This window comes from Diaporthe amygdali, assembly GCF_026229845.1.
Source record: "Diaporthe amygdali strain CAA958 chromosome Unknown NODE_25_length_736740_cov_64_583793, whole genome shotgun sequence".
Taxonomy (NCBI): Eukaryota; Fungi; Ascomycota; class Sordariomycetes; order Diaporthales; family Diaporthaceae; genus Diaporthe; species Diaporthe amygdali.
The window spans coordinates 517,113-534,675 of record NW_026517045.1 but is presented as its reverse complement, the minus strand read 5'-3'; the positions used below and the strand labels follow the sequence as shown (position 1 = coordinate 534,675).

Genomic DNA, 17,563 nt, shown 5'->3' with positions numbered 1-17,563 from the left:
CAAGCGTGCCTGTTTCACGGACTAGCGATCTTGTTGCGGCAAAGCAAATGCTGGATCCATGGTTCGAGGGGTTCAAGATTGACCACTGAGGACTTACTTGCCTTTAATATTTGGCCTCAATGCGGAAGTCCACCGTTTCTTGGGAATTACCTTTCGACACACGCTGCACAGCTTGGAATATCTCCCGAGCATTCCTCTATACAATAGGAGGTGACGGTATTGACAAACTTTCTCCGTAAGTCGTTGAAACTACATTTGTGCTTGTTTTGCCGTCGAAGGTAAAGCATGCCCCTATGAGACCTGTAAACGTTCGTGATTCGATATATTTTCCTACCCATATAGGCTATAGACTGCTACCTTGTACTTCCTTAAGACCGATATTATTATCCAAAGATTCCAGAGTTACTCTATACCTAGGACCGAGCTATGCCTATATGGAAAATCGCAATGCAGGAGAAATGCAGGCTTCTGCCAGCCTTACACAAGAAGCATGTAATTATACGGATCCATGCTAGCTGAGAAGAGATATTTCGGAGCAGACTTGAAAACCATGTTGAAATAGAACTCACATCTCCCACGATGAGTACGGCGACGGGCTCATATGTAAAGAAGTAGAGAAATGATTGTGAATCCTGGACTGTCGTAAACTTCCCGTGCGGATGAAAACGATATGTTCCTGACTGTCAACCGGTTAGCTCGGGCTCGTGCGTCAAACCGGAACCTGCGTTATTATCGATTTGCGAGCAGCGCACGCATGTGTCAATTTATTTGCCGCACGGGCTGCAACCTTCCAAGCCATCAGCCTCATCAACAGATATCATCGCACTTTCAGCCGGCGATATGATAAAATTTCTACAAATTGATGCTTCTGCATTTAAATGTCTGATTGGAAAGCACTTGAGAACCTATCTATGTCTCTGATCAGTTTTCGCACCCGGCATTGAGGAACCAGTGGGTCCATAGCCATCCCATGATCTTCCTCACATAAAATCGATCGGACCAACAGTGACCCACCAAGGACCCTACAATTGCCCGACTGTCCATTCCGGGTTCCCCAGCCACTACCAGATCCCAAATCAGGAGATCATGCGTGGCCCCGTCTGCTCTGCCGGGTTGTCCGTCTGTTAGCAAGATGCGTCGTAAGCCACCGATTCGTCCGATTTTCACTGGGGTGACGTCTCGGGAGGCGCAGTCTTGGCAGGGTCGATTGGATTTCCGTCACTAGCGGCCCTATTTGTCGCCGCACTGCCGCGCTGTCCTCGAAGCTTCTCCTGGAAATAATGGGCCCTCCCGCCACAAACCGGAGTATGTACTGCTGTATCTCAGGGGACCCGAAGCCAGCTGTTCATGACGCAGGGGCTCATTTGCGTACCGCGTGTTTGCGACTCCATCATGTCCCCTGCCGATAGCCGCTGCCATCACGAGCGAGGAATCCCAGGCCTTGCGTAAGCTGTCTAACTGCGGCATCAAAAGTGGACCAAATCGAATCAATGATCAGGTCTTCCAACCACTCTCTTAAATGCGTTTGTTTACTCGCTTCTCTCAGCTGAATAGCTTTTCCGTTTGGTTTCGTTTCTCTGTTTTGCAAGTGAATTAAATTAGTGCATTGACTCCTTAAAGTCTTTTCGACTTGGGAATCCACCTCACTCGCTTCCCACAACCAACGCCCTTCTTTGACTCGCTTTTCTTCATCAGAAAAATACCCTGATATACATTCTTTCTCGTTAACAAGATGCATACTACCATAGGAGCTGCGGCTGTCCTCTCGCTTCTGTCCGCAGTGGCAGCGCAGACATCGACGAGCTGCAACCCTACAGAGAGTCAGTCTCAGCCCCCTCGCAAGACTCCATTTCCCCCCTGCTGAGCTTGTATGCAACATGACCGCAAATTGGTACTAACCTGCGCAAACAGAGACGTGCTCTGCAGACCAAGGTCTTGACCAGTCATCGTACAGTGTCGACTTCACTCAGGGAGAGAGCAGTGATTGGAACGCCACCTACGGAACTATCACCTACGATGACACCAACGGCGCCATCTACACCATTTCGAAGTCCGGTGATGCTCCTACAGTCCAGTCTAACTTCTATATCTTCTTTGGTGCTGTCTCCGTTGTGATGAAGGCTGCGCCAGGAACTGGCATTGTGTCCTCGGCGATTCTTGAGTCCGATGACCTCGACGAGATTGACTGGGAGTGGCTTGGTGGCACCGCAACTGAAGTGGAGACCAACTACTTCGGTAAGGGGAACACGACCACTTACGACCGTGAGACATATGTCCAAATGGCCGACTCGCAGTCCGATTTCCACAACTACACCATTGTGTGGACCGAAGAGAGCACGATCTGGATGATCGACGGCGAGTCTGTCCGCACCCTGGCGTACGCAGACGCCAACGGCGGCTCCAACTACCCCCAGACGCCGATGCGCGTCAAGTTAGGAATCTGGGCTGGAGGCGACTCGAGCAACTCCGAGGGCACAATCGAGTGGGCCGGCGGTGAGACCGACTACGACGACGGCCCTTTTACCGCCTACATCAAGAGTGTCTCCATCACCAACTACAACCCGGCCAAGTCGTACACTTACGGCGACCTGACTGGCTCATACGACTCGATCGTGCTGGGCGACACCGACGTCAACACCACCAGCACGAGCTCTTCCGACACCACGTCGTCCATGGAGGCCGGTTCGTTGCCCACTTCTCCTGTCCCCACCGGCGCGCCCGTGAATGCCTCTGGTGTCACGTCTGTCCGCCCTTCGGCGACGGGCGGTGCGTCTGGCATATCTGGTGGTGCTCCCTTCGGAAACGGTTCGAGCTCGACTAACTCTAGCTCATCGTCAGCTACCTCCGCGAACTCATCCTCTTCGACGTCATCTTCCTCTTCTTCCGACGGCTCCAGTGGCTCGTCCAGCTCCTCATCCTCCTCGTCAGCTGCCTCAGGCTCATCTTCAGCGGCGGCTGCCGCCAGTGCTGCAGAGCTGAGTGTCAGCCGTGTTGGTACTTCGGTCATCCTGGGAGTTCTAGGATGTGCTTTGGCATTCATTTAGATACGGAAGGATTGTTCTATAGAGTTGTCTTCTCAGTGGCGGGATTCTTTACTTTCATTCACGGCTGGGTGGACCCCAGATGCGTTCGAGATCCTTTTTATCTAAGCACTTTACGGCGTTGGGAGACTTGATACCTCTAGAAGACTGATGGAACTTTGATGAAGAAAGGAGACTTCACGAAAAGAGCTGCTTCTTTTATGTGTATTCACACTCTGCTGTGCGTCTGTGACGGGGTAGACTTGTATTTTTTCGTGTTCTATATATGGATCTGAGAGCTACATTTGTACCTTCTCAGAAATACCTTGGTCAATGTTCCGTTTGGGCTCCGATCTCACTGCCTTGCTCGATTGTTCTTGAAGTCTTTCCAGCTCATATTTTCTGAGGGGCTGAGCCACACCCTGCAGCGAGCCCAGAATGTTTGCGAGGTAGTGAGAAGCTCTCAGAACGATGCAAGTAAACCCTGCCCATTTACAGGAATTATTTCTATGGAAAGTATTTCCAACGTGGATTTGCACACTGAAAGATGTGTACAGGGAAGGTCACGCTCGCCTGCAGAAGATCATGACCCAGCCAAGCCCTGACGTTCCTGTCTTATGAGGACAGAATATTGGGTTTGCACGGAGATATGAGACTGATCTTTGTTGACTCTTTGACCGTCTGATGGAATGTGATGCTGATTTTTCAAAAATTTTATCGGCAGGGTTGCCCCTGGCTGGACTCACGGGAAGTCCCTCCCCTGCCAAGCTGGGCATGGCGCGTCATTCGAATCTTCCCGAGCGGCACTCACCCATGCCCTCCGCAAAGAAAACAGCACAGCCAGTCCAAGATATATTGCCTGTCTCACATCACAACCTAGGTCGCGGCTGAAAGCGAGGCCTGACGAGATACAGCCCAGAATTGCCATGTCGTACGCCTCGTCTAGGGCGGATCGCGTGGGCGGAGAAGCGTCGTCAACATCAGCAAGGCAGGGCGCGACAACCCCTACAAATGCGCTACCCACGAGGCCAATAGAGGGCCAACTGCCTGTATGGATACCAAAAGCAGCTACAATCGGGTGTATGGGCCTGGCCTACTGGCTTTCCACACGCAATGAAGGCCTGCGAGGGGTGCATGCGTTGGTGTTTCCCTTCTTCGGCAGCGACGCCAGAAACCGCTTGCAGGGGTCGTATCTTGTCTCCAACTTGATATCGCCTGTGCTGATATGGACGGTCGAAGGCCACCGTGGAGGCAGCTCGATGGCTACACTGGCATTGTGAGTACATGGCCAAGCGTATAGAAGACTTTCAACTGACTAGCTTCGTCTCCGTCAGGCAATCGCTCGCTGGAGCAGCCGTACAAATTAGCGGCATCGAAAGAATCGCACCAATATACTATCTCTTCAGCATGACCACAGGCCATTATCTTTCGTCCCCAGAAGGTCAAGCCGTCCCTCCAGAAGTGGCAAAGGCCATCCTACCGGCCACCATACTTGGCTACGTTGTTCCGACGGCCCTGATTAGCCTGGTACCATTGACAGCGACTGGAGTGTCAATGTCTATCTTCAATATTCAAAGTGCTGTAACCTACGCATTTTTCTTAGCTCCAGTTTCTGTGCCGTTCTTGACGACGCTGATATCGAGTATGATACGGCACTACCACCCCAAACTTGATCCGGGCTTAAGATCGAACAAGCCAACATCCGAAATGAGAAGGACATCTGGGAATCAGGACAGCAACAAACGGCTGTCCTCGTTGAGAACGGCCTATGCGGTGTCATTTGTCATTCAAGCCGCGCAACACATGTACACCGTCACATGCAATTTCATAAAAACGCCGAAAAGCCAACAACGGCTTACAGCTGTTTTGAGCGGCTTGTTCACGTATCCCATTGTCCCTGGACAAAAGTATTCCACTCTTGCACTCTATGCTGGCGCAACGCTGGGCTTCGGGTTATACACAGTATGGGATCTTCGAAGACGCGGTATGATAACGAACACAGACACAAAGAAAGCGGCCGTTGGGGCCATTACCGGGCAAGCCTTGTTTGGACCTGGGGCTACATATGCTGGTCTGTGGTGGTGGCGGGAGGGTGTGCTGGCTAGAGTTGCAACATCGAGCGGGAACTCCACTTAAGCCCCTTCGGAAAATCCGAGTCCAATTCGGGTCATCCGAGTCTTGCGTGGAAAATAAGTTTGGCCCAAGACATTAAATGGGTTGACAGCTCTACCTGTCTTGATTCATTGAGTTCTGCTGCGCTGCGGACCTCCATTCGGATAAGAGTGTGGCTGGAATAAACAGCATCTTACGCCCCGGCACGATGGTCCGTTTGCCCTGCCTCGCCTTCCGGTTCCCTGGGGTCGCTCGCCTCACCATCAAACGCTGCATCTGGTGAAGCACTCAAGAGTGCTCTTCGGTCTATCCTTCTTCTCCAGGGTCGGTAGACGATCACAGAACCCAGTCCTACGACGAGAAAAAGCCCACAAATACTGCCACCGATGATCTCGAAGTTGTCCCCAATGGCTTCGACGCCGTCCCAGAAGCTGCCTTCCGGCTCAGCGACGTTCAACGCGAGCGTTAGGACCTGGATGACTCCAATGAAAGCAGACACGACAATTGTAATCCCGGTCAAGACGATGGAGTAGTATAAAATCGCGATGTGGTCCCGCGAAAAGGCCTTGGAAGTGTACAGGGCCATCATGAGAGCTCCATCCGTCGTGTCGAGGAGACACATGCCGGCTGAAAGCATTGTTAGAGACTGTGGCACATTCTTATTGCAACGGTGGTAAGAACTTACCTGTAAACAGAACCGGAAACACCAAGATCAGCCACAAGCTCGTGCCAGCAGCTCCTTGGATACTGGCAATTCCTAAGATGGCGATCTCGGAGCTGGTATCGAAACCCAGGCCAAACATCACACCAAGCGGATACATCTTCCATGGCCGATCAACAATCCGAAACAATTTCCGAAATACATTGGCCAAGAAGCCGACGCCTTCGAGCGACAGCTGCCCAGCCGCGGCGTCTTCTTCCCCAGGCCCCCGGGCCTCCTCGCCGTCTCTGATCTGCTGGCGCTGTCCCTCGAGCAACGTCCTCAGCCTCTTGACCAGGCGGAACAGAACCCAGGCGTTGCCTGCACACAAGATGAGCAGGAAAGCGGCGCTGACGCTCGTACCGACGATGTTTCCGACCCTCTGGAAACCATCAAAGCGGTCCCTCAGCGCGCCGCTCGTGGCCGCGACAACCACGCAGGTGATGGCGACGATGGTGGAGTGACCCAGACTGAACCAAGTGCCGACGCTGACGGGGCGCTGGCCGGCGGCGATTAGACGCCTGGTCATAAGATCGATGGCGCTGATGTGGTCGGCATCGAGAGCATGGCGCAGGCCCAGGGTATAAGATAGGACAGCAGATGAGATAAGGACCGGGTAGAAGTGTAGGATGATACCGATGGCGACCCAGATGATGATGTTGACCGAGATGAGAAGCAGGATCTGCCATACCACGGCCGGAGGAAGGGCGCGAAGAGGTTTCGGCAATGGCAGGTGGATATCCGGCCGGGACAAGGAGAAGCGGGGCATGGCCGCCGGTGTCTACGGACCTGGGCCCGGAATACTTTCAATGCTCGGTAACAGCTCCCTGGACAACGCGATATTAATTAAGGCTGGGATGAAACGGGACGAATTGCATATGGATTTGGATTGAGGAACTAATCCCAGCCTCTATATGACAGGGCAATGAGATATGCACGGGAAAAGCCCTCAGACCTGGCGAGATCGGAAGCACACACCCATTTTTTTTCTTCTCACAGTGCTGGTATGCAAGAGCAAGTCAAGTGCAAGTGAGGGGTTCCGCGGCGACGTTCTGCCGCTGATAAGCCTCCTACCACGTTACGTGACTAACTGACTAACGCACACCGGACAGCTGTGTGGAGTGCAGCATTGTTCCGACTCCTGCGTCTCCAGGTAGGACAAACTGGTGACCTGCCCTAGCTCAGAGCCTCGTTCTTAAGATGATTTTTCAGTACTGAACAATCTTGACAGCTCTGAGGCAGCAATATATGGATGCAAATGCTCCAGCAAAATCTGTTAGGTGAACCGATCCGCCAGCGGATCCGCGTCTCCCCCATCAAGAAAAAGCACCTCGCAGCCAACAGACGCTAAAGGTACCGGAATAAGGCTAGTGAAGTGGGCCAACAGCTCGGCTCTGCCATCTGTATGGGATTAATATCAAAACCTCGTTGTCATATATCCCATGCACTGTAGAGACCCGTTTCGCGGTGCTCACCTGACCCCTGACATCCTTCATAACGGCAGTCATCCTCCGCAACATATTCAGCCGCTGTCTTAGCGCCGAGCCAGCTGCTTCCAAACCCCTGGACCTCTCCAAGGAGATCCTTGAAATCACATCAATGTGCCAGCTGAACTCGGCTGTCATTTGTCGATCGGCAGATCAGCCGAAGCCCAAGAGGCTTGGTCAACAACGCGTCAGTGACGAAGAGTGTGCAGCGCAGATTGATCGTTTCAACGTTTCGGCATAGACTCAGAACCCATGTTAGACCACCAACTCGAGAGGCAGCAATGGAAGATTTCTCTTACGACCAAGTGGGACAGTGAAGAACACTAGAACGACATTGGCCTTGGCCCGGATCAGTCACAGGGATTATATGATTTGCTTGAAACTCGTTTACCCAAAGTCTTGTTCATCCTCCGCATCGCAAATGTGGCAAGATCTACGCCAGGGTCAAGGCAATCTGTTTGTAATAATTCGGCTGCTGGTTGACTTCCAGTGGATACACATGATGTCCCTGCACATTGCTCATCATCTTATAGCAGTTCTGGATTTGAAATATCCGTTGCTCCTGGAATGTCCTCAGAATAGCTGTCCCATGTCGTCAGCCGGAGCTTGTATACTCACACCGGCGCGATGGCTTTGCTTCTTTTCTATCTTTTTGCGGCTGCGAAGTTGCTGAGCATAGCAGCAGCACACTCTCACATCGACTATGTCACTGTGAACGGCCTCACCTACCCAGGCTTTATTCCCAGGCTTGGGGCAAACAACCCACCCGAGGCGGTAGGCTGGTATCAGACCGCTCTCGACGACGGATTCGTCCCTCCCTCCAACTACACCACACCCGACATCATCTGCCACAAGAACGGTGCTCCTGCACGAGCACACGTTCCCGTCTCGCCGGGCGACAAGATCCACATGCAGTGGAATGGCTGGCCAGCATCCCACGTCGGCCCGATCCTCTCATACCTAGCCCCTTGCGACTCTACCAATACCAACAACAGCGACGGCTGCGCAAGTGTCGACAAGACGAAGCTGGAGTTCTTCAAGATCGATGATGCTGCACCTGTTTTCTTCAACGAAAGTGGAGGCCCGCCCGGATTCTGGTCCACCAACACACTGATCGCGAGCAACAACAGCTGGCTGGTCGGGCTGCCACCCACGCTGAGCCCAGGGGCCTATGTGCTGCGCCACGAGCTCATAGCCTTGCATTATGCGAACAGGACGGATGGGGCGCAGAACTACCCCCAGTGCGTGAATCTGTGGGTGACTGCTGGCGGAGGCAAGAGAGCTGCTGCTAGGTTACCTCAAGATGGAGTGAGAAGGGCTAGAGCCTTGAACAAAAGAGAGACAGGGCAACTTGCGACGGAGATGTACCACGCCGACGATCCGGGCATCAGAATCGATATATACAGCAACTTGACAACTTATCGTATTCCCGGCCCCTCACTGGCCGGTAACGCGAAGCCCATCCCTGTGGCAAGCCAATCAAACATGATAGCGAAGGCAGCGGGTACCCCGGTATTAGTGTCGGGAACCACAGCTGTTCCTTTTCCAAAGGCCACAGAAGGCCCTTGAAGGGAGAGAGCTAGGCGCAGTCGACACGAGAAATATGTGTATGCTATGACTTCAAATATCGTCCACAGTCTTCATTAATTATAGAACTCAGATTTTCATGGTAGACAACTGTCAAGTTGAGCGTATTTGATCCCGTCCAAAATGACTGAAGAGCCCCAAGGACACAATTGTTGCCCGTTGAATCGCTTCATGATAGAGATGTTGATCTTAATGCGCCTCGCACTTCCCTTGAATTCTGTATTCTATTTCCCCTTGTCGACTAATTGTATTAGTAACGAATGATCTGAGCACACGGCTAAACAAGCAGCATGTCGTATCTACTCACCAGAGACCTCCTCCTCTGAACACATTCCTCATCACGACCTTGATCGTGTCGGCTATCTTCTGTACGGAAGATGGTCGACTTGTATGGACAGCATCGTCATCGCTTCCGCGTCCTGGCCCTGCCTCTACCTTCGCAATGGTCTGGGAGTCTCCTTCAGCTCGGATCACGTCTTCTCGACAAGGGCTCCGCCGCATCGCCTTGACGCGATTGCATTGTGCTGTCCTCCTGTCCGCTGAGCGGTTGTCCCATACGAGGTATTGTCGTTCCGAGAGCTGGAACATCCTTGCCAACCAGCCACCTGCCAAGATGATATAGGCAGTATCCGAAAAAGTAGACCATGAAGACAACAAGCCGAGGGAGCCATAGCAGAGCCAGTAGAGAGTAAGTCACCTGGGGCGATAGGGCGAATCGGGTGTTGCGGAGTCCGACAAACGGCCATTGAAATATATCGTTTAGGGTATCGAAATTTTCGGCGACAGAGAGAGAGGCTATTGAGCATACGAGTCCGAATATGTAAACGATCAGGAGTGTGGTGTACCATTCATTCCATGCAGTAGTTGCGGCCGAAGATGGCTCCTGGACTGCAACGACTGATGGTGTGGGAGTCATCTGAGACATCCTGGACGGGGAGAATTGTTTAGGATGTCGAGAGATTGTAAAATGACGGAAAACTTGAGAGGCGTCGTCGTGTAAAGTAGAATGCTTCGTGGTCAAAGAAGCTGCGGGTAAAGAGTTGCCTACGTCGCTGACGATGGACTCGGAGTCAACCACGGGTACAAGACGTATTTTTGGCCCCTGGTTGTGGACATTTGCGGGGTCTAGTAATTGAGAATGCGTACTTCTGGTTTGCACTGGCTACAGACAAACGGGTGTAGCACACGATTGATTCGTGCGTCCAGCAAAACTGAATGTTGACCACAGCAGGGTCCACGCGTCACAGAGAGAGCGATGCCCTGAGACATTGAAAATAGCCACAAGATTATTTATTGAGGAAGAGGATGTATGACACGCATAATTATGAAAACAAAAGCAATACTGCAACCTTTTCTCTGTCTACAGGAAGCTAGCTGAAAGCGGTACCATAAGAATCCTGCTTGGAACCTACGAAATTCAAACCACCTGAAGCTTGCTTGATCGTTACATCTAGTATGTATGTGAAGGACAATCATAGATGGCAGTCAGCCGATCCTGCTGGGAAACGATATTTCCCCAGACTTTCATAACCCAACAAGCTTCCTTTGCAAATAGCGGGAAGCGCTATAAGGGACGAATGTGCTGTTTCATGCCACATGCCTATATTCGCTGCTTCGAAGCCACTGGCAGATTCTGAAGATACATTGTAATAAGTACGATATAAATAGGTAGCTGGCCAAATCTCAAGCTTGTATTCCTAGCCACCGAACGATCTCCAAGGTTACCCTTTCGGGTTGGTCAAGCATGATCAGATGACCAGCCTCCGGAATCGTCACCAGTCCCTTCAATCTATTTCCCAACAGCTGTTCAAGGCTCTGCATCTTTTCATAAGGGATCCATGCGTCCTTCTCTCCCCAAAGAATTTTGACGTCGCAGCGGACCTTGGAGTACAATCCATTGTCAAGGAGCTCGGCAGTATGACTATCGCTGGACTGCTTGATCTGCCGAACAAAGTTCTTTTGCGGATCATACCCCCGGCTGGAATCGGCTGCAAGACCTGCAGCTAGCCACGGCCGCGCAAGCACATCCTCCCATTGCCGGTCGAGCCCATGGCTGTTGGCTCGGGCGCTCTGGATGATTGCCCTCAGGGCTCCCTCGAACACACCGGCCGGAAGCTGTTCAAAAACAGCCGGGTTTGATCGAACTGAATTGTAAAGCTTATCACCCCACGGCAGCACGCAATTTGTATCTAAGAGACACAAACTGCGATACTCGCATCCATGCAGTAGATGCGCTCGCATAGATATCACCCCAGCGATATCATGCGCAACAATATGGGGCCTTGTCTTCTCTTCTTTACCGTCAAGGTCGAGATGGTGGAGCAAGGCTGCAAGTGACTCGGCCTGTGCCTTCACAGATGTATCTGGCTCAGACTCGTGCTGGAAATTGCTGAGTGTCTGTGACTGCCCATACCCGGGGAGGTCATAGAGGACGACGTTGAAGCTGCCACTCGCCAGCAAGGCATTTGCGAGGGGCCGGAAGACGTCTGAGGACCACGGAGTACCGTGCACAAAGACGACCCAGGGATTTGCTGAGGCAGACCGACTGTGATCGTTGCTCTGACGAGCTAGGTATCTGATTGACCAGCCATTATGAGTGAAGGTGTCCGGAAGCTCGAAGCTGTCTGCATTTGGCATCTTAGAGTGCGACATGGACGGGTCAGAGAGCTTTACAAGCCAGGGCTGAACGAAATGGGATGTCGATGATGATGTCAGAGTCTCTGAAACAAGACACGATCACTTAGCTGGGCCAGTGATGCGAAGAGCCAAGACGGATGGAAATGCGCAGATGGGGGAGAGACACCAAATACTCAAGGTAATAAGCACAGAAATCTAGTCATTTATAGCAGAAGTAGAAGGGCGTCGACTTGCGAGTTATCTGGGCGCGCCCTGCACTACGTCTATGTAGCGGTGTCTTCCAAGGCGCGCCTTACTGTTTGTGGAGTAGAGGACTGTCCGATCGACGTGTTGATGCCGCCACCCACTACCTAGATAGGCCAAACATAAGGTACACTAAACGTGAGCTCTCGATGAGAAGTGCTCAGAAAGTAGGCACCAGTTTTTCACAGCATATACTACTCCAAAACGAGGGGAATATTTCTGTAACGTGTCTAACAAACGCTTCAGCCCAAATGGAGATCAGATTTCAAACGAACCACGCGGAGTGAATGACGACACACAAACATACTTTGAACCTCTATTAACCATTCCATGCCAGAGCTACTGCTTCAGGCAAAACATTACTAATCAATACCCGAAGTTCAGGCCCTTCTCGACGGCTAATACCAATTCAAACTGCATAGAAGGGTGAAGTTGGACATCAGGAGTCAAAAAAGAAAGGAAGGGGTATAATGACCCAGCTTCTTCTCGACGGTCGATTGTCACCGATGTTCCCAATCCAGTGCGTCTCAGCCTTCAGCGTGCGTGTGTTGAAGTTCAGTGAAATAACGGTGTCCCAAACGAGTATCTCCAGGTCGACCTCGTCAGGAACATGGTGGGACCCTTTGGCCTGCACACGGAGCCTCGCGAAGACCTCATCCATGATAGTCATAATTGCGAAAGTAAGGGGCTCGTCGAGTGCTCGCCTCACCAGTGTTGATTGTGCATTGTCGGTGTCATTGTCGGCTCCAGTCGGGTCACGGGAATGAGACGAGGCCTCGTGGTAGGATGAGAAATCGAGCTCTGCGTCAACTGCGACCCAAACCTTCCACTTGAATAGCTTCTTGTGAATGGCGAATCGGAAATTGTGTGGATCGATGGCAGTGATGTTGCATGCGCCAGTGGGTTCCTCAACCACATCGAGGTATACCTTGTCCTCGTAGCTGTCTGTGAAACTCACCGGAGATCCGTTGTTCGCGGCAAAGCGGTGTGCCACATCGAAGAAGACTTGTCGCCTCTTCTCGGGGTCTTGTAGCCCGCGCGCTAGACTCAGTGTGTCTTCCAACTCTTTGTTGATGCGCCTTCGTCTCCAACGGCGCACAAACAGCACCGGGGTTGCCACAACGGCCGCGGTCACCGCCGCACCGAGTACAGTTGCTTCCATTGCCGTCGTAATTGAACGGAGCTGTTGGACCTGATGGAAAGGTGGCCTCCTTATTTGTCCCATTATTAGGCGTGGAGAAGCCAATGTCGTCGGTGATGGCTGCCGCCTGGGAGACACTAGGAATGTGGCCACTCGGGATCGATACATTGTGAAAGTCCTGATGAAATCCTAAGGATTGCGAAAGCGTGCTTCGATTCAGTTCCAAGATGCGAAAGAACCTCTCTCGAAAATATCCTGTTCAGATGTTGGGTAAGCAACATTCATCTCCGAAGCTATGGATGGATTCCTAAGGGAGGATGAGAGGCTTGGAAAGAATCAGCCATGTCGCAGCTCCCCGCTCTGCAAATACGGCTGGAACATTGCTGCCTTGCAGAGACCTACATGTTGTGCAACCAAGAGACGGCATTTGACTACAGAAAAGGAAGTTTGCGTCGGGTTGGCACCCTTCTCGTCGATGCAGTCTTCAGCTCCCTTGGCCCACGTTTACATTCCTTGGCGGTAAACCAATCGGATTTTGAAATTACACCAACAGAGATCGTGGTTGATTATGAGAGGCTGACTTTTCTTTGTGTGTCTTTGAATTGACCAGACCGCCTATAGAATGGTGTGGCAGCCTCAAGTGATGGTGTTTGCGTAAGTGTGGCAATGCCGCAAATTTGGGGTGAATGATCTGCTCGGTACAGCGGTCTCCACCGTCCCTGCAGCCAGAAAAAATGTGCAGTGACTCTTGTCAGGCGAGACACATTCATCGTAATCGGTGAGTAGAGCGAGATGAGTCACAACACGGTGAGTCGATGACTTTGGGAAGAATACAGGCAGTATCGTAGAAATGAATCGCCCTCTGCTCACTTTTGGTGTGGCTCTGTTGCATTATTTGCCTATCTGGGAGGACCTGTTACCGCCAATGAGGGCCTCAACCGTTTCTTGATAAATAATTAGACAACAGCATGGGGTCTGAAGCCAGCAAAATCACAGACTTTGGGGTAAAGATCAAATAAAGGAGCTTGACAATGAGTTGACAGCGGCTGCCATACTGTCCGTCCATAACCGTTAACGCGCTGAGTTGAGAGTGCCTAGGTAAACAGCCAGAACCGACAGCGTGCGTGTTGTGACGATCATGTGCGGTTTAACGGCCAGGGGGAAACCAAGTAACATGAAAAATAGACAGAAAGCCCATATGATGACCCTTCTCTTGTTTCTATTGTTAGTCTAAAGTCTAATCGTATAAGAATGAGATAGAAAAGTTAACCCCTGATTATAAAGAAACTAGAAAAAATTAAAAGTACAAAGATAAGGATAAAGAGAAAGGAAGCAGCCAAAATCAGGCCTTGTGCAGCCGGCCATCAGAATCCAAGACCAAGGCGTCATGGCCGACAGCAGGTTTGTTCCACAACACATTGTTAGGATCATACAGCCTCTTGATCTTCAAAAGCTTATCATACTTGTCGCCATAGTAATCCTCGCGCCAATTAGGGTTGTCATACGTGCCCTCGTTCATATAGGCACCGCCGCCGGGAACCACCGTGCGTAGCTTCTGCTCCCAGCCGTTCACCACGTCAAGCTGCTGCACGAGCTCCGGCCAGTCAGCTAGCATGTTGCCCAACAAGCCGACATTGAGCAGAAACAGCGAGTCGCGCCACATCGTGCTAACGCCGTTCGTCTCGGCCTGGTTCCCAACCCGGGCGTGCGTCACATTCGTCCCCAAGATGACAATCAGCGAGTTAGGGACGTCGAGGATGTCCTCCAGCGCCGACACCAAATCATCCACGTTGTTCGTGTCCTCGACAAAGGCGCGTGGAACTAGTTGGCTGCCGATCGTCAGGTTGCGGGTGGTATCCAATGTTCCGCTGTGGTGGGTGTAGTGGTCGAGAAAGTCATTTTGCAACGTCGTCTCGTTAAGGGACGGCGTGATTTCCAGCTCCTTCAGCGCCTCATGATACGGCAGTAGGGCCTGAAGCATTTCATCCTCGGTGCCATCGGGCAGTGTTGCCATGGCGAGGTAAAAGACGCCTTTTTGGAGGCGCACATCGGTACGGAAGCCCGGGATGGCGTCGAGCACCGGCAGGTGCTGAATCCACGCCTTGACACCCTTCGCAAACACGTCGTCGTCATCAGATGTCCACATCAATTGCGCGCCCGCCACGGGTCCGTCCTTGTGAACCTTGATCGTCATGGATAGTACGACGCCGTAGTTCCCAGCGCCGCCGCCACTCAGGGCGTAGTACAGGTCCGAGTTTTTGGTGCGTGATGCTGTCAGCCGGTCCCCTTTGACGGTCACGACGTCGAACTCGAGGGTCTGGTCCGCCCCCAGACCGTACGCCGAGCTCAGAGGCCCGTGACCGCCGCCCTGGGTAAAGCCGCCAACTGCACCGACCGAGGGGCACGATCCGGCGACGGCACGGTAGCCTTGGGCTGCAGCCGCTGTATACAGCTCGGAGACCTCAATGCCGGCACCGACGCGAGCCGCGGGGCCCGTGTAGGCGGCACTTTTGTACTGGAAGAAGCTTGTATCTTTGAGGTTGTGGGTCCAGAGCCCCAGTGAGCCTTTGCCCATAGACCGCCCAAGAAAGTCGTGGCCCGTGTTCTTGACCGTGAGTCGGATGTTGTGATCCCGGGCGAACTTGACCCCGGCAATAACGGACTCAGCATCTGTCACCTTGATGGCGTACTGAGCGAGGTTTCCCAGCGTGCAGGACGAGGTATCATGGTCCGTATTCATGGCTAAAGCGCTATCGAATGGGTTACAGGAGTTGTTGTTCCAATACAGGTCGATGGTATTAACAGGACTTTCCACACTACGAGACGGAGTTGTCAGCGATCGACATCCAAGTCCTGCGCTTCCATGGGTGCTCAACTTACAACGGGGAAATTTGCGCCCATTCATTCTGGATCGTCGAGCACTCAGCTGCATTGGCAGTGACACCATAGCAGGGCTGGGCAAGTGGCACGCCTCGAATCAGGTTACCGCCTACAGTGCGATTGAGTGTTGCCCAGTCTCGATCACTAGGCCATTCTGGGTCGCCAGGCAAGAATCGGTAGGAAGGTCTGGACGATGATCTGCGAGTTGCTGCTGACAGCGTGGTGTCCGCAGTGGCCAAGATGGCAACGAAGATTTTGAGATTGAAGGGCATAGCTGGCGTGATGTACTGTTTCTCGTGCTTAGTCCTCTACATACTGACACTCCCCCTTCATCTCGAAGTATTTCATCCCTTTATATGAACGGGTGAAGCCCTCCTCCTACCCTTAGGCGTCTGTGAATGGGGGGCGAAAACTATCGAGAATGATCTTTAATGTTCCTACTGGGGCCAGAATCATCCTTGGGGCTTGCGGGTGGCAGCTTCCACCAAAACCTCAGCCCCGTGGGATTTCGTGGCCCCTTATCATGAGACGGTAATGCCGTTATGCCCCATTGCGCCTTGTATGGTTATATATACGTGTATTCAATATCTCCGGGCTACATGCGCGCAATGTACCTCTATATGGGTCGATATGCCTCGTGTGCAAGCTGAGAACACTACTCTAGAGCCCAAGGGATGTTTTTCTTCTATTTACGAAGCGTGAGTAAACCACAGAACGTTTAATGCTGTGTGCATACAATGGAATGCTTCAGTCTTGAATGAAACTCGGCTTGAGATCTAGGCAACAGCCTACATAGGACTCGTGTAGGCTCTTCAACTGGTCCTGCTATCAATCAGCTGAGTGATAATTGCTGCTAAAATAATGGTCTGACGAAGCCTCGGCGCCCTTAGCTAAAGCTGGATATGACGAGATGTCGGTGCGTCTACACCAATCACTTTCAGCGTATTCCCCCCCCCCCCCTCTCGTGCTGTCAGCAATGTATCCAGATGCCAAGGGTCCGAACTGATAGGGTGAGATAGCGAGGCTTGACATCTAAGGATTTGTAGCAGGGTTAAAAGGTCATGTGCAGAGCGTCAGACGGGGCGAGGCATGCCATGAGGGCTGGGCCTTCATGCCACGTGGGGCGGAGCAGGGGCTTTATTTTCTGTTTCTCTTTGTTGGTCGTTGAAAGCCTTTCAAGAGAGATACACATGCATTGACTCGTCTTGCTATCTGATACATCACTTTGGCGATCCAACCGCAGTCGCCAGCCCAAAAAGCTCACGCGCGGCAGCGTCTATCTTTCTCGATTGTAAGCGTGTAAGCGTGAACTCCCGGCCTATCTGGCGTCTATTTCCGGGTAGCCGGCCAGGTAGTGTGCTCTCCATACCACACGTTTTCAGGTTCCGTTCACGATATTTCGGACGACGAGCTGCACCATGTCCTCCACCTTGCCGTATTGCACCGTCGCCGGGATCTTCTCAAGAAGCTGGTCGCCTACGTGCAGAATGCGGGTGACACTGCCATCAGTAATTTCTACAACTTGCGCGGGCAGACGCCACTACACATACTGGGTTTGAGGCTGGCGTAAATACGCTCTTGCTTGCCGGTGCCGATGTTAAGAGTAAGGCGAGGAGGTTATAACAAGCCAGGACTTGAGGAATTCCACGCCCTTATCTTCTCAGTTATCTAAGATTATTATTATTAACTATCATAGAATTAATTGTTTTACCACATCCCAACATTAGCAAGAGGAAATCATGTAAAAGGATATTAA

The 17,563-nt window shown here is 52.0% G+C and overlaps 9 protein-coding genes across 9 annotated transcripts; 4 read left to right on the top strand and 5 right to left on the bottom strand.

Annotated features, from left to right (window-relative positions):
* Positions 1-1,732: 1,732 nt before the first annotated feature.
* J7T55_008018 (extracellular cell wall glucanase crf1 allergen asp f9) lies at positions 1,733-3,044 on the top strand (the record flags this gene model as incomplete). Its single annotated transcript, XM_053131170.1, has 2 exons — positions 1,733-1,820; positions 1,912-3,044. 2 exons carry the CDS (start codon positions 1,733-1,735, stop codon positions 3,042-3,044), a joined length of 1,221 nt encoding a protein of 406 aa, XP_052990853.1.
* A 902-nt stretch (positions 3,045-3,946) lies between these two features.
* Positions 3,947-5,156, top strand: J7T55_008017 (uncharacterized protein; the record flags this gene model as incomplete). Its single annotated transcript, XM_053131169.1, has 2 exons — positions 3,947-4,296; positions 4,355-5,156. The coding sequence occupies 2 exons, from the start codon at positions 3,947-3,949 to the stop codon at positions 5,154-5,156; spliced, it is 1,152 nt and encodes a 383-aa protein (XP_052990852.1).
* A 169-nt stretch (positions 5,157-5,325) lies between these two features.
* Positions 5,326-6,601, bottom strand: J7T55_008016 (uncharacterized protein; the record flags this gene model as incomplete). Its single annotated transcript, XM_053131168.1, has 2 exons — positions 5,326-5,759; positions 5,818-6,601. 2 exons carry the CDS (start codon positions 6,599-6,601, stop codon positions 5,326-5,328), a joined length of 1,218 nt encoding a protein of 405 aa, XP_052990851.1.
* Positions 6,602-6,838: 237 nt separating this feature from the next.
* J7T55_008015 (uncharacterized protein) lies at positions 6,839-7,560 on the top strand (the record flags this gene model as incomplete). The annotated part of the gene is made up of 3 exons (XM_053131167.1): positions 6,839-6,861; positions 6,945-6,985; positions 7,337-7,560. 3 exons carry the CDS (start codon positions 6,839-6,841, stop codon positions 7,558-7,560), a joined length of 288 nt encoding a protein of 95 aa, XP_052990850.1.
* Positions 7,561-7,946: 386 nt separating this feature from the next.
* Positions 7,947-8,888, top strand: J7T55_008014 (uncharacterized protein; the record flags this gene model as incomplete). The annotated part of the gene is made up of 1 exon (XM_053131166.1): positions 7,947-8,888. One exon carries the CDS (start codon positions 7,947-7,949, stop codon positions 8,886-8,888), a length of 942 nt encoding a protein of 313 aa, XP_052990849.1.
* Positions 8,889-9,366: 478 nt separating this feature from the next.
* J7T55_008013 (uncharacterized protein) lies at positions 9,367-9,831 on the bottom strand (the record flags this gene model as incomplete). The annotated part of the gene is made up of 1 exon (XM_053131165.1): positions 9,367-9,831. The coding sequence occupies one exon, from the start codon at positions 9,829-9,831 to the stop codon at positions 9,367-9,369; it is 465 nt and encodes a 154-aa protein (XP_052990848.1).
* A 758-nt stretch (positions 9,832-10,589) lies between these two features.
* J7T55_008012 (uncharacterized protein) lies at positions 10,590-11,558 on the bottom strand (the record flags this gene model as incomplete). Its single annotated transcript, XM_053131164.1, has 2 exons — positions 10,590-11,021; positions 11,157-11,558. The coding sequence occupies 2 exons, from the start codon at positions 11,556-11,558 to the stop codon at positions 10,590-10,592; spliced, it is 834 nt and encodes a 277-aa protein (XP_052990847.1).
* A 667-nt stretch (positions 11,559-12,225) lies between these two features.
* On the bottom strand, positions 12,226-12,948 carry J7T55_008011 (uncharacterized protein; the record flags this gene model as incomplete). The annotated part of the gene is made up of 1 exon (XM_053131163.1): positions 12,226-12,948. The coding sequence occupies one exon, from the start codon at positions 12,946-12,948 to the stop codon at positions 12,226-12,228; it is 723 nt and encodes a 240-aa protein (XP_052990846.1).
* Positions 12,949-14,269: 1,321 nt separating this feature from the next.
* Positions 14,270-16,079, bottom strand: J7T55_008010 (uncharacterized protein; the record flags this gene model as incomplete). The annotated part of the gene is made up of 2 exons (XM_053131162.1): positions 14,270-15,743; positions 15,808-16,079. The coding sequence occupies 2 exons, from the start codon at positions 16,077-16,079 to the stop codon at positions 14,270-14,272; spliced, it is 1,746 nt and encodes a 581-aa protein (XP_052990845.1).
* Between the last annotated feature and the right edge of the window lie 1,484 nt (positions 16,080-17,563).